Here is a 16,291-nt window from a genome sequence, read left to right on the forward strand (position 1 = left end):
ATAGTCATGCAAAACAATATTTTTTGTTGAAATTGTGGCTAGTACCATGCATGTTTATTTTTGACGCACTAATCTCAGTCGCAAAATGTAATTTGAGAAGATAATAGTGTTAGAAAAAAATGTGAGTTACTTAAGCACAACAGATTAAAAAATGACTTTCATGTACTCCTAGCCAAAATAAGTTTGTGTTGGAAAGATCTGTGCTGTATGAGAACAATACTGTTCAATAACTTGACAAATGGTATAAAATGGATACTAAATATTAATGCTTAAAAGGTCTATTAGAAAAGGTCTGTGGTGCTTCTATTCAGTAAGGGAATACTTGAATTGTGGTAAATTTATAGGTCTGTAACTTCTATAATTTAAAAATTGTGGGAGTATGTATAATCTAGATAGCTGTTCTCGGTAATTACTAGAGAGAAGTCCAATATACCAGTAATGTTGTACATTACACTACATTTGTTCAAATGACTAAATAAATAAGTAAAATATAGTCACGTTCATGCAAAATTATTGCAGTCTTATCTTTCTGGTGAGAATAGACTAGTATGACATCTACACCCAATTGCTTTATGATCTACCACAATTCACTCATAACTGATGCTCAATGTGTAGCATTCTACTTTCTCTTAGCCTTATGCCATGTCCTCACAGGACTGGCATGTTATGCTAGATGTGCTAGTGTTAGTTGTAGAGACTGGCTGGGTGCCCTTCCTGTCTACACCCATTTCCCCTGGGATGGAGTTTATGTATCCCATCTGTCTGCATCTACTGTTATTACATGTGAAAGTGTGAGAAAGTTTTCAAAATATTTTCAGTTGATATATCTGAGGTGGTATGTAGGTACCAGCCTCATATTCACCTAGTCAGATGTGCAAAACTACCTAAAAAGCACTTCACACCATCCCTCATCATTAATCTGCCAGAGTCTATCCATTGCTGACGAGCCTCTCCAAATCCCAGATATGACATGCTTATGTGCTTGGCTCTTCAGGCGGGTCACAAACTGTAGCACTAATCTGCAAGAATGTAATGCGAGTAGACATATGAGGTGCTACCCAAAATATCCAAGAATGTCATTCTAAAGATCAGAAAAGTGTAATTATGTCCTAATGTCCTCTGTACCTTTTAAGTAGTCACCTCAGACATGTACGCAAAGATCCCAGTGGTGTTCCTATTTTTGGAAGCACTCTTGCAAGTCCAAAGGGGTGTTCAGGACTCATTGTGAATCCGCTTGGACATGTTCAATGAAGTGAAAAGTCACCCTTTCAATGTGATTTTCATCTTTGGGGACAGGGCTAGGTCTACCAAGTAGGGAGGGTAGTGGACATTGCCATGTTGTTCTTGGCCAGGAATTCCTTCACAATGAGCAAGGTGTGTGCTAGTGTGTTCTCATGGTGTGCAAACAACTTTTTCTTTTTCCACAACTCTGACCATTTCCAACAAACATTTTCACACAGTTGCCCCAAAATGTTGCACTAAAAGTATCCATTGACAGCCTAACCAGGTGGAACAAACCCATTATCCACTGTGCCCCAAATGTCGAAAAAAATTATCTGCAGTGGTTCAAGTTGCTGCAAACCTGTCGAGTTTTATTGGCCTTGGAGAAGATGGTGTTCTTCATTGTGATAATTGTTGCTTCTTTTCAGGATTGTAACTGTAGACACAAGATTCATCAACTCTGGATAAGAAGTTTGGACGCACTCTAACTCTTTGTTGTATCTTTGTGCTTATCTGAATCCTGAAGTTTCATTGGTCGATGCTGAGAAGGTGAGGGACAAACTTCGCTGCAATTTGTGTCATGTTCAGTTCATCGGCTAGAATTCATTGACATCTATCATACAACAGCCTAAGCCTGTTGCAAATGTCGCAAATTATCTGCTTTCAGTTTTTATAATTCATGTCATTCACTTTCATGATGATTTGCAGTGTTGTGCATGTTGACAATCAATCAGGATGTTTGTTATCTTCCACAGATTCTCAGCATTCCTTCAAGTGCTTGAAACACTCAGTTGCTCTTGCTTGACTCTGTGCCGCTCTCATCAAATGCCTCTGTCAGCATGCAGTGGGTATCAGCTGCAGTTTTCTTCGACTGGAAAGAGAATTTGATGAAAATCCATGCTCCTTCACATTATCAATTTCACAATTCACAGAAGCCCTGAAACATGTCTTGACATGCACCACCAAAACTCATAACTGCACTCCCCTGTGGGTTCAGGGGCTAGAGCAGGGCCTAGGTGTTCCTGCCTAATGTATAAGGCAACCAAAAGGAGTCTCCCACTTTTCAGCCCAATGAGTTCAAGGTCCCATCTTATAGTTTGACATCCCACTTTCAAAACTCTACAGAAGTGCAGGCCTTTGAGAGAGTATGCCTTATGTGTTGCACCACTTATCCATAGTGCCATTAGATTAGATCTCCTGCACATCTTATTGTCAAGACACTGCATCTCCACCTGCAATTCAGCTATTTGGGAAAAGACATGTTCCGGGATATGCCATCTTCTTCCGTTGTCTACTGTTCTTTTTCACCCCCATGACAATACTGGATTTCTCCATGTCCGATATCCAGCATGATAGTCAGTCCACTGTGGTGGGGCTACCATGTACCCACTTAGTGGTAGCCCCCTGTCAACACAGGAATTGCACTGCTGACGCCTGACCTGCTGACTCCCCACATATGCCAAGAAATAGATGCCCAGCGATGGCCATTGTGCCAGGTGGCTTTTGCTGTGGCTGGGTAGTGCCCGTGGGGGGAGGCACAGATCGGAGTGGGTGGCACAGGGGCAGATGACCTGCAATGAAGCGGATAAAGTCATCTATTGCTGTGGACCAAATGACCCCAGCCGTCTCTAAGAAACGGAAGGTAGAATAAAATACTGTGACATATGACCCCAAGTCGTTCCCCTCTCTAGCAACACCCTGGGAGGAACGTAGGGCTACAGAATGAAGAGAGCCATATTCACCTTTGTGCAGCAGAACTGATGGGAACTCCTTTCTGGATATGAAGCCTCTGTTTTTTGTTGAGCATCTGGAGGATAAGTTTGGAGAAGTGACAGCATTGTCCAAAATGCACAGTGGGTCAGTCCTGATTCAGACAGCATACCTAGCCCAGTTGCGGGCATTACTCACGTGTGAAAAACTGGGTGGTATTCCTGTATCGGTCACTACCCATAAAAGTCTCAACATGGTCCAGGGAATTATTTCTCATCATGACCTGTTGCAGTCTGACAATGAGCTAATTCCAATTTAGAATGTTGGAGTATTCAGCACATTTATAGAGGGCCTAAGGACAATATGATTGCCATCGGTTCCTTCATCTTGGCCTTTGAGTGTGATTCGTTAGCTGAAAAGGTCAAGGTGATGGTATACCAATATGATGTCAAACTCTATGTCCCTCCCCCAAAGCAGTGCATTAAGTGCTGGAAATTTGGACACATGTCTCCTGGTGTAATTCCAGCACCACGTGTAGAGACAACGGACAGTCACTGCATCTGAATACTCCATGTGCACAGCCGCAGTGGCCAAGCAGTTCTAGGCACTTCAGTCCAGAACCGCGCGGCTGCTATGGTCACAGGTTCGAATCCTGCCTCGGGCATGGATGTGTGTGATGTCCTTAGGTTAGTTAGGTTTAAGTAGTTCTAAGTTCTAGGTGACTGATGCCCAGAGATGTTCAGTCACATAGCGCTCAGAGGCATTTGAACCGACTCCATGTGCGCCTCCTCCCACGTGTGTCAACTGTGGAGAGCACCAATCCCCTGTTCACTGTACTGCTTGGTAATCCAAAAGGAGCAGAAAATTCTTGAGTACAAGACCATAAATGGACTGTCTTACTGTGAGGCTAAGCTATAATACGAAAAGCTGAACCCTGTTCGAGTGCTATCTTCTTATGCTGCTGCTACGACGGCGTTGCCCTCCATGAGGCCACTACACCCCTCATCTAAGCTTACTCCAATGGGCCTCCCATGCTGCCCATCTTCATTCCCCCTCCTGCTGGCTTCTTCTGTTGCTCCCAAAGCCTCTACCTTGGGAGCACTGCCCCCCTCCCCCCCAAATGCCGGGTACATTGTCCCCTGCCCCCAACTGGGGAAGCAACAGCTTCCTCCGGCTCCTCTCATGTGGAAGATGTGGAAGGGGTCCCTTGGGACTCTACCTTCCACAGTCCCCCCTTGTGTTCAACTGGACACCAGCCAGTGCCTGAAAGAGCCACGGGCTGCTGGTCGAAGGGCTTCATGGTCTTCCTCTCTCCCTGAAGCTACTTCCGAGAAGCCCTCTCAGCAAGCCCCTAAGGAGTGGCAAGAAGCCAAACAAACAAAGCAGAGGTCTGTTAGAAAATGGGAGGCTATGGTGTCCACCACACTACCACTACCTAACAGAATGAGGTAGAGATTCTGGTATCCCTTGAGGACCTAGATCTCATCGATGCCTCAGATGCTATGGTACTGGCTGTGAATGCTCAAACGGTGGCGGCAGGTGACACTTGGGCATTATCTTCTTCCTTGGTCCCTTAATACCTCCCCAGAAGAGAGGAAGCATCATTCTCCAATGGAATTGCAGCGTTTTTACCTCCCACCTGGCTGAGATATGACAACTCTTAAGCTTTACATCTGCTTTTTGCATTGCTCTTCAGGAAACCTGTTTTCCTGCGATGCTGACTCCCATCCTTTGTGGCTATTGGGGGTACTACAAAAACCATACTGACTGTGACAGACAGGTGGCATTTGTACCTATGTCCTTACCTCTGTCTGTAGCAAACCTGTGCTCCTTCAAACACCATTAGAAGCTGTGGCTGTTGGGGTGAGGACAATGCAAGAAGTTACCATCTGTAACACCTACCTCCCTCCAGACAGTGGAGTGCTGTACCTTGTATTGGTTGCACTAATTTCCCAACTCCCCCCACTTTTTCTACTTCTGTGTGATTTTAATGCCCGTAACACTTTATGAGGTGGAACCAAGATTACTGGCTGTTGGAAAGATGTCGTGGTCCTACTAACTCAACACGACCTTTGTATCCTCAATTCAGGTGCCTCCACACATTTCAGTGTAGCACAAGGCACATACTCAGTCACTGATCTCTCCATTTGCAGTCCTGGCCATCTTCCATATATCCACTGGAGAGCTCATGACAACTTGTGTGGTAGTCACCACTTCCCACTCTTCCTATTCCTCTCCCGACATTATTCATCTGGATGCTTGCCCAAATGGGCTCTTACTAAAGCTGATTGGGCTGCTTTCAATGCTGCCACCACTGTTTAATCTCTGTTTCATGGTCAACTTCGACAAACTGATCCACAGCATCATTACTACCTTTGTTGCTGCAGCTGAATCAGCAATCCCTCATTCCTCAGATGCCTTGGTGGTCACTGAAAATTTCTGCAGCCATTCGAGGCTGTAGGCAGGCACTCCAATGTCGTCAGTGCTACCCATCCCTGGAAAACCTCACTGCCTTCAAATGGCTCAATGCCCAGGTCTGCCTACTCATCGAACGACAGAAGAAGGAGTGTTGGGAATGATATGTCTCCACCACTGGAACACAAACCTCTCTTTCCCAGGTTTGGACCAAGCTCCGACGACTTTACGGATATCAGCCTCCTACAGGTGTACCTGGAATTTCCACACATGGAGCTGTGTCTGCTGATCCCGACATAATCGCAGAGCATCCTGATGAACATTATGCTTGCACCTCTGTGTCTGAGAATTAACACCCTGTCTCATCTCTTCAAACAGCAAGTGGAACAACAACGCCTATCTTTTGTTCTACACAACCCTGAGCCATATAATGCTTCCTTCAGTGAATGGGAATTTTTCAGTGCTCTTGTCAATTGGGTCAGACCATAACCATTCCCAAACGATGAAGCATCTGTCAGCGGATTACCAGTGCCACCTCCTTGCCATCTTCAACTGCATCTGGACCAATGGCAAATTCCCATCACAGTGGTGAGAAAGTATCATCATTCCAATGCTAAAGCCTGGTAGGAGCCCACTAGATCTGGATACCTATCATTCTATCTGCCTCAGCAACATTCCAAACGAGCTGGTCAAATGTATGGTGAGCCTGTGGTTGTGCTGGCTCCTTAAGTCTAGGGGCCTTCGCTCCACCACCGACAACTTGGTCCACCTGGAGTCTGCCATTGGATAAGCCTTTTCCTGGTGACACCACCTTATTTTCTCCTTTTTGACCTAGAAAAGGCCTACGATACCACTTGGTTACGCCACATCCTTGCTACTCTTCATGAGTGGGGTCTCTGGGGCTCGCTTCCAATTTTTACACTTAACTTCTTGTTGCTCCCCACTTTCAGTGTTCATGTTGGTGATTCCCACAGTTCATCCCATATCCAAGAGAATGGGTTCCCACTCTTTTTAATTGCTGCACTAGCAGTAAGGTCCTCAGTATCTCTCCTCCTATATGCTGAAGGCTTTTGTATTTCCTTCTGCTCCTCTTCTATTGGTGTGGCTGAATAGCAGTTGCAGGGAGCCATACAAAAGGTGCAGTCATGCGCCTTTACTCACTGCTTTCAGTTTTTGGCCACCAGGACTTGAGTGATCCACTTCTGTCATCATCGTACTCTTCACTTTGTCCAGAACTTTACCTCGATGACCAACTACTTGATGTAGTGGAGACTTACCACTTTTTGTGACTGGTCTTCGACACCCACTTAATTTGGCTTTCCCATCTTCATAAGTTTAAGGAAAAGTGTTGGCAGCATCTTAATATTATTTGATGCCTGAGCCACACTGACTGGGCTGCTAGTCACCCTACACTGCTGCAGCTGTACAGAGACCTCATACAGTCCCATACTGACTATGAGAGCCTGGTGTATGGTTCAGCATCACCCTCCTCACTGCAACTGCTAGACCCTTTCCACCTCTCTGTTGTTCGGCTCATGATGGGAGCTTTCTGAATGAGCCCACTGAACAGCCTTCTCATGGAAGCTGGCATTCCTCCATTGCATTTCCGGCAAAAACTGCTGCTTGCAAATTATATCATCCACATTCATAGCTCCCCTCACCATCCAAATAACTGTCTTTCCTAAAGTGACGATCCATCTTCCACAATGGCGGCCCAGAACAGGGCATCCCCCTGCAGTCTGTGTCCATTCGCTTCTTACTGAACTTGACATTTTCCCTCTACCACCTTTACTGTGGGTCCACTTCTGTACACCTCCATGGTCCATGTCTCAGCCACAGCCTTGTCTGGACCTATTGCAAGACTCAAAAGGCTCAGTTCCAGCTCAGGCTCTCCGCTAGCAATTTTTCTCTATGCTCTGTAAGTTTCAGAGCTCAGAAATAGTCTACACCAATGGATCGATGGTCGACAGTATTGTGGGATCCACTTACGCTCACATTGGACATACTGAACAGCTCTCATTGCTGGCTGGCTGCAGTGTTTTCACTGCAGAGTTGGTATCCATATATCGTGCTCTTGAGTGTATGTGTTCCTGTGCCACAGAGACCTTCATCATCAGTAGTGACTTCGTCCAGTCATCCGTAGTGACTCCTAAACCAGTGCTTCCCTCTCCATCCTTTGCTAGTGACTATCCAGGAATCTCCTAATGTCCTCGGCAACAGTGGATGTTCAGTGACATTCATTTGTACCCCAGGACATGTCAGGATACCAGGCAATGAACCTGTTTGACCACCTGGCCAAACGGGTTACCAGTAAACCAACTCTGGAGATTGGTCTGCCGGAGACTGATCTTCAATTGGTCTTCCGCCATAACGTTTTCATAATCTGGAATACTAAATGGCACATCCTCAGTACACCAAATAAACTATGTCTTATCAAGGAGACAACAAATGTGTGGTGGTCATCCATGCAAGCCACTCACAAGAGCTCCATTGTTTTTGCCAGCTCCCCATCAGCCATACTTGGCTAACATGTGGTCACCTCCTCTGTCACATGGACCTACCTTGGTGCTGCTGTGGCTCCCACATGACTGTCATCCACATCTTGCTGCTCTGCCCAATTTTAGCTGCTTTGTGATGGACTTGTGACCTTCCCAGCATCCTCCCTCTGGTTTTGGGTGACAATGCCTCAATAGCTGATGTTGTTTTCATTTTATTTGTAAGGGGGTTTTTTATCACACAATCTAAGGGTTTGCATGTGGCCTTCTCTCCCAGGCTTCCAACATCCCTCCATTTTAACTCTTCCTCACTCTTTCTTTGCTGATTGTTTGCCTTGGTATTCTTGTTGTTCTTGTGTGTATTCATCTTGCCTTCTCCTGTAGGCTGGAGATTTTAGTGTGTTGCAGAGTGGCTGGCTCATCCTTTTTTATTCTTGTAATCAACAAGCCTTGGTCATCTGCTACATTATTTTAACACCTTCCACTTCTTTTCTTTCTAGTGTACATTTTCCCATTTCTGTTAGCTTCTGTCATTTTGTCTTTCAGTGTGATTCAAATTTAGTTTTATGCCTTTTATTTTCCCCAACTCCTTTTGGGATTGTTTTTAACTCCCTTTTGGTGAGCATCTTTCATTTTCCCCTTCCATGTGGTTCCCTGTTATTTTTCTGCCCTTTTCCTTTCCCCAACTCCTTTTGCGAATTGTTATAGCTTGAACCTTGTTAGCATGAAGAAAAAGGAACTGCTGACTCTGTACTTTGGTTCCTTTATAGTCCAAACCAACCAATCACATCTGCATGTGCCACAGATGACACATGTCTGTGCTACAATAGATAGGATGCATATCTTGAGATATCTAGCAGCAGAATATCATACTGCCAATGGTTTGACTGCTACAGTGAAATTCTTGAATGTTTTGGGTAGTACCTTGTATCTTAAATGGACAGCATTTATCTGAATATGGCACAGTCAAAGTAAACTTATCCATGGCTATGAAGTTTATTTGGGGCAATCCATAAATCAATTGCTTAGTGCCTCTATTAGTTTTGACACTCTAGACAATATCAATAGCTTGTACACATTTCTTGGTCATGGGCTGTGTCAAAGCATGCAAGGAGACATTTCCTTGAGGCTTGTACAGTACTTCTGAGTGAGCCTCAGTGGGATGTTGTTTCGTTTGGTGAAACTAATGGTGAAGAATTATTTATGGACTATTGATACTGTCAACACAGTCAAAACTAGTATGATAAAATGGTTTGTCTGAACTTTACATGAAATAAACTTTATAGAAGGAAGTAATAAGCATGCTGATGCTCTAAGCCAGTGACATAATAAATGTGACAAATTGATCTTTGAGCCTTTATTAAATTTTTGTACAACTGTTTAATGTTAAAATTTTCATTCTGACATGTAATGACCTGTCTGAGTAAGCCACAGAGAGAAGTTAGGGTTTGTTGCTACACATCTTGAAGGTGCATGGTAATTCCAAACTGCTGATCTGCTTGCTAACTATTAAGTCCACAACCAAGACTGGACGTATGGTGGGTTCCCATGTACTGATGTATTGCACAGTTAGTGCTCCATATAACTAGTGGTATTTCTGATGAATCAGGTGTTCTGTGCACTGATCTATATGTAGGTGGCACAATTATTTTTCTGATAGGCCATGTAACATGTTATCTGTCTTTCTGTGGTAGCACACTTTGCCATTTTGTGATACTGGTGATGATATTTGTGTCCAGGAGTGAAGACAGAGTAGCTTGATGCTGAATCCAGATCATGAAGATATCTTCTTTTATATTTGTTTGGGTTAAATGTCTTAAAATAAAATACTTTGTCTTAAATTGTAATTCAAATTCATCTATTTTTTATCAAAATATAACCATATTTTGAATATACTTTTCCCTTTATTTGCACTTTATAATAGTTATAGTTTAAGGTCACAAAATGACCAATTCTGTCACTCTCATGTCATGTTCTAGTCCATATAGTTAACTGTGAAAGAAGACTGAGAACACCATACTAAATATTACAATATAAGGAGCTTTACATAAATCAATTCCCATTATTAATACAAGGAGCTTCATATGCATGAAGATCACATGTCATGATGCTTAAGATAATGTGTAAATACAATTACATAGTGTGTGGCAGTTAATGCTCTTTTTACTTTTTAATTTTGTTCAATATTTGCTCAGTCTAACATTTTAGCTACAAGACCATCTCACTTCCAGGTATTTTTGAGAAACATAAACTGCTTTTCTCATTTCAAATGACAACAAAACTACAACAGAGTGATGGGATAGTTAGTCAAATGCAACTTGACTTCTTTATCAAGGGCAGTGTCAGCCTGGAGAAATCAGCAAGAGCATGTCCTGCAGCTTGGCTTCCTTCTCAGGTTTTCACATTCATAATTACTATTTTTCTATTTGTATATTGGTTTAATATGCATAGTTATTTTTTCATGACTCTTTAGAGTAGATGTAGGGGGCATTCTTTGAGTTAAATAGTGAAGATCATGAATACCATGAATCTTTGCCTTATTACCTACCAGTACTGGGTGGAGATACATCAGACAACGTGCTCAGTGGAGACTGGTTCAAAGATTGTTCTGCAACAGAGCCATTGCACTGGCCAAAGAGTTTCCTCACACATCACACAATTGCTGCTAAGTCACCAGAGAGGATACCCCCTCTTCCCTCCCCTCAATGTGCAGAATGTTGTTGGTGTAGTTCATGTTACATCCAGACATATCAGTGATGTTGAACAGGGTCCATGTTGATTTGAGTCTGTTGACCTTAAATGTAGTCATGTTTCCATGCAGTAAAATGTCAAAGGTGTTGTCACTTCATCTAATCACTTTATGTGAACCAGAGTAGGGTGGGTGTAATGCCAATCAGACAGTATTATCTTGCAGCGTGATGTGGGTCCAGTACTGCAGAACTTTAGGGATGAAGATTTTCTGAGAGTCATGCACCTGCAGGATAAGAATCTTAAGGTGCACAATGTGTTGTGTGACTCTCTGTATGAGCTGCTGTACTTCTCTATCTGCAGGCAATTAGAACAGTTCTGTGAAGTCAGTCAGAAGAATGAGTGGTTCCTTATAAAGGATTTCCATCAGAGATGTGTGGAGTTCTTTATAAGTTGAACATGCACCTAAAACAACACATGACAGGGGGTCTGTGCATAACCCTCCATGACAAATGAGAGCTGATTTAAGTGTATGATGCCAGCATCCTACCAGTCCATTATTTTGTGGATGGTAAGCAGTTGTTTGGAAGATGAATACTGCTTAAGCAACAAGAGTTCAGGAAAAAGTGCTGACATGAATTTCCTACCTTGATCTCTCATTATTACAGCAGGGCAGCCAAAGAGGGAAATCCATAGATTGTTAAATGCATTTGCAGAGTTCTCGGCAGTGATGTTCAGAAGTAGTATAGCCGTGACTCAGCATTACTCTGTTGATCACTGACAGAATATATTGGTAAGCATTTAAATCAAGAAGAGATTCAATAAAGTCTTAGTGGGCTTGCTGAAAATGGCCCTTGGGGATAGAAAAATGGCATTGTTGAGGTTGTGCATGGCATCCTGTTTTAGAGCATGGCATGCATTACAAGATTGCATCCAAGATTTTCAGTCTTTCTTGGCATTTGGCCATACAGAGTGGTCTGTGACAAGCTTCATTGTTGGTGTGATAGCCCATTAAGATATCAAAAATAGCTTGCCTCATGGCAAATGATACTAGTGGACGAAGGCTGTTTGGTGAAACATAACATAGTACTTGTATTGAAGAGCCAGTAATATGGCATTTCATGCACAATCCCACTGTGTTGTTGTGCACTGCAATGGTAATGTTGTTATGTCATATAACAACATGTCTCACTTCTTCCTGCTGTACTGATTTAAGATGTTTGTAGAGAAACGATTTTAATGTAGTAAGAGCAGCCATTACCTGCAGGGGGAGTGACTGCTAAAACTTAAGTTTTTGATAACAGCCACAAGTTATGTTTTGTATTTTTTATTTACCAGTTTTGCTCTTCAAATGAACAACAGCATCTTCAGAGTATACACTGTAAAAGATACAAATTGAGATAATACAGAAAACTTGCATTGACATTACATAAGTACATATTCTACTTCCAGTATGATGACTTACATTTAAAGTTGGCTGACAACATTAAAGACTGTGTTTAAGTTTGTCTGACAGCCCTACAGATTAAAATGGCTGTACAATAGTACTTTAACTTATATTATAGTAAATTTGAAGTACAGTAGTAAATGTTGACATTGACAGTACCAGAGATTAAACTGACTGTACAACAGTAGTCATAACATCCATGGTACAGTGCATCCAAAGATAATTTACAACTGTAGAAAACAAAATTTACATTTTAATCACCTCTTTTATTGGCCTTTGTATAGCTATCTCATATCTTCATGTATGTGCTTATCTTTCAAAAAACAAGCAACCAAAATATATCTGTCATATTATCCTAACAGAAATATTTTTAAAAACAATAGTTTTGAATGCATTTTGGTAGACTTTTATAAATATGCATTTTTATAATGAATTTTGAAAGATATTTTAATGTTTACATATGTATTCATATTTTGTGAAAGATAAACAGATATGTATAGATATGAGATGTCTATGCAAATGCCCATAAAAGAGGCAACTAAAATGTAAATTTTATTTTGTGTAGTTGTAAATTATCTTTGGATACACTATTCCATGTGTGTTACAAGTGCATTGTACAGTCAATTTAATCTTTGGTGTTGTCAATGTCATCATTTACTAATGCACTTTAAATATAGGTTTAAGTATGGTAGTACAACCAGTTTAATCTTTTTTAGAGCTGTCAGAACCTTTAAAACAATCTTTAATTTAGTCAGCCAACTTTAAATGTAAGTCACAACACTGGAAGTAGAATATGTACTTTATGTAATCTCAGTGCAATTTTTCCATATTATCTCAGTTTGTATCTTTTACAGTGTATGTTCTGATGCCACCTTTGCTTATTTGCAGAGCAAACCCACTATATAAAAACATAGAGTGTAACTTGTGGCTGTTTAGAAAACTTACCTTTGATTTTAATTAGTTGTGTAGGAAGAACAGCACACTGTCTGTGCAATTTTTGGATTTATGTACAAGTATGGAGGGTGAAATGTGAGCACAATATATTCACATGATGCAACAATGAATGAGTGTCTTTACTTAAGCTGGAGAAGTTGTGCCCACTTTTCAATCACACTTTGTGGATGCTGTGGATTCCAGAGAAAAAGAGGCCTGATGACAATGGTCTAGCCCTAGAACAAATGAAGCTATATTATGTAATCTCTTACTTACTTACATCTGTCATCTGATGACTGTCATGTCTAGACTGGCTATGAGGATATTGTAAATGAGATACACTGATTTGATGTTATTGTGGTTTTTGAGAATACATTAAATACATTAAATACAGATCAGTTATTAAAAAAAAGTGGGTACGTGGTTTTGTAGCTGGTCACTAGAGAATGTGAGCTTAATATTCGTTGTGCTTGTGGTATACTTGCCTGCTAATGCATTTGTAAAAGGTGCCTGGATGACATGTCTACGTTAAAAAATTTTATCATGTCAAGAAATTGGTGTGATTTATGAAAGATCTATGGCTGCAGTAGGTGACAACTGCTTTGGCACATAGCGATGCAGGCAATATGCTGTCATGACAAACTAAAAGTCTGAGGAAATCAACCTGAGACTGTCTCAGCTGACATTTACCATTGTTGATGGTGACACCTAGTTTGTGTAAAACATCAAAAACTATTGTCTATTCATTATAAGAACTGTCGTGATGTAAACATCACACTGCGTATTCTTACACGTTTGCTATTACCTTATTGGATTTTATTTCCCATGGAACTTCAGCTGTGTATAGTCAGGTGCAATACTAACCTTACATTTTATGAGGCAGCATAGTTCACCTGCACTACTGAGTGTAGATAACACTATGCATGATGCTTTACTGGTGCATTTTAATAGGGAAATCAGTCCATCAAGTTCACAGTGATGTGAACAACTTTGGATAATCATGTGGAAGCTTATTCAACATTCCACAACTGAATGGTACTATTGCTTTGTTTGAGCTGATCTGTTTCCAACAGATCTGTTTTAACATTTCTTATATGGAGGTATTTATAAATGCTGGAACACTAAAATAATTCATGTCAAAAGAATTAAAATAAAGCATTCAGAAGCAGATTAGACCAAACATTACACCTTCAGATAATTAATGAAATCAACAAACAACAGACAGATAATAAAACTTGAAATGCCATTTGAATTTTAAAAGGCATAATTTAATATATAGTAATCCTCTGGTAATATGTTTCTTAAGGGTCCATGTGGAAACCCTATTTTAGCTTGGAAAAACAGTGTAAAAAACATGTGTAAAAACAGTATAAGTTATCTATGAGTGCAATCTGTGATTTAAAGAGCATATTGCGGAGATTGTGCTGTAATGAAATACTGAAGCCACTTAAGGTATTACTCTCCTCAATTGTTTGGTAGCCTCTGAACTCTTTCCATATCTGAACCTGAAGAAGACATTTCTCAGAAACCATCCATGTGCCACATTTTGTCTTCTTTTTTTATTAAATTTTGCTGTGTGTCCCACCAGTGTGCAATGACATGCTACAGAGCATCATTCATTAATTTTTCATAAATTTAAGTACATGTGGTAGCTTAAATGTTTTATTATTTCTTGCAACATATTCTTTAACTTGGGTCCATGTAAGTTCTATGGGGTTCAAATTCAGTGGTACAGCAGTAACCTAATGACCGTATGACACACAGAATATGGTGTTTCATCAGTAATGCACTGACCTACAATGTACACTTCAACCTGTTTCAGTAATTCAAGATTAATCACAGTAGAATTGACATGTGCTCCCTTTCACACCCAACTTACAATGTCTTCCTTCCTCCAAGACTTTTGTGGCCTGTGCTCTGTCGTGACTCCATCATATGAAGCATTGTCCATAATTATAATAGTGTTGGGCTCTAATTCAGATAGAATGTCTTTGATCTATTTTAGGGGCACTTGACGACTCATTTTTTTTTTTTTCATGAGAATCTCCAGTATTTTTATTCAAAAATCAATTCACCACTTTCTAGAAAAGCACTGTTGCTTCCTATATGTGCTATAATTAAAAATGGTTCAAATGGCTCTGAGCACTATGAGACTTAACTTCTGTGGTCATCAGTCCCCTAGAACTTAAACCTAACTAACCTAAGGACTTCACACACATCCATGCCCGAGGCAGGATTCGAACCTGCGACCGTGGCAGTCCCGCGGTTCCGGACTACGCTCCTAGAACCACTAGACCACCGCGGCCGGCGTGCTATAATTAGCCTTCTTCTTTTTCCTCTTGGATTTATAACCCCTGTGATTGGTCTGCAGCAAAAACTTGTTGCTCATAGTCTCTCTTTTTGTCAGTCCACTCTTTTTTTCTGTCACATGTCTTGCATTAACCTATATTTCGTCAAGGTAATAAAACTCCCATTTCTCATGTCTGCACTGTTGAATGTCCTGGAGATGATGCCTTCTCTGCAAAGCAATAAACTCTGCACCAGTAATTATACTATTTTGTTTCCTACTTTTGAACTGAAAACCAATATTTTTATCATTTTATAAAATGTCTTTATTTTAGAAATAGGCAAGTCATTGTCATTATTTATCATTTGAAGTATTTTGTTTATTGTAGAAACTTCATTCCTGAAGAAAAATGCATACATCTTTGAGATCACACAGCATTTATAATGAAAAGTGAACCACTTAGCTGGCTGTTTGAGATGGAAAGGTGGCAGCTTGGGTAGTGAGTCAAAATTCTGGTATGCATGTGGTACCACAGCTGCACAGAGAACAACAACTGGATGAGCTCTCATACAGTGGCTGTGATGAAGAAGGAAATACCAGGAAAATGTTCAGCTGTGGCCCAACAAATTGGCAGAACTGTACAAGACACAGTAGATGTTACACAATCAAGCAGCATTATTCTATGTCTGTCCATGATAGTTTGTTGAAAGGTGTCTTGCTGGTATGTGAACAAGTTGTATTCATTATCCAAGTCAATCAGAAGATTGGTTGGTGGTACACATTGTTTGGATTCATGTGGGTGATTGGTGCCACCAGTAACGCTTCAGAAGAAAATGTCACTTTCATGATTAACCCAAGGCAAGGAATTTTGATGCTGATGTGAAGCTCTGAACTGAAGACCATATGAGTCACTGTCTTTGATTTGCTTGTCTCCTGCACTTAGGTTGCAAGATGGCTCCATTGTTGATCCAAGTGAGATGAGTTAAAGGAGCCAGTATCATCATTTGATGCACGTTCTCCAGTGCAGAGTAGCGATTAGTGGGGACACTCCAAGTTAAGCAATGGAGGTCATAAGTAGCATGAATCTACACTTTA

At 41.0% G+C, this 16,291-nt stretch overlaps 1 protein-coding gene across 1 annotated transcript in view; it reads left to right on the forward strand.

Moving 5' to 3' along the window:
* LOC126273341 (dynein axonemal heavy chain 10) overlaps positions 1–16,291 on the forward strand; it is a 1,458,287-nt gene that overhangs the window by 1,260,651 nt on the left and 181,345 nt on the right. Inside the window, exon 142 of the mRNA XM_049976887.1 lies at positions 10,073–10,236. Coding sequence (XP_049832844.1) covers positions 10,073–10,236 — 164 coding nt within the window. The remainder of the gene's footprint in view (positions 1–10,072; positions 10,237–16,291) is intronic.

Source organism: Schistocerca gregaria, chromosome 5 (assembly GCF_023897955.1).
Source record: "Schistocerca gregaria isolate iqSchGreg1 chromosome 5, iqSchGreg1.2, whole genome shotgun sequence".
Taxonomy (NCBI): Eukaryota; Metazoa; Arthropoda; class Insecta; order Orthoptera; family Acrididae; genus Schistocerca; species Schistocerca gregaria.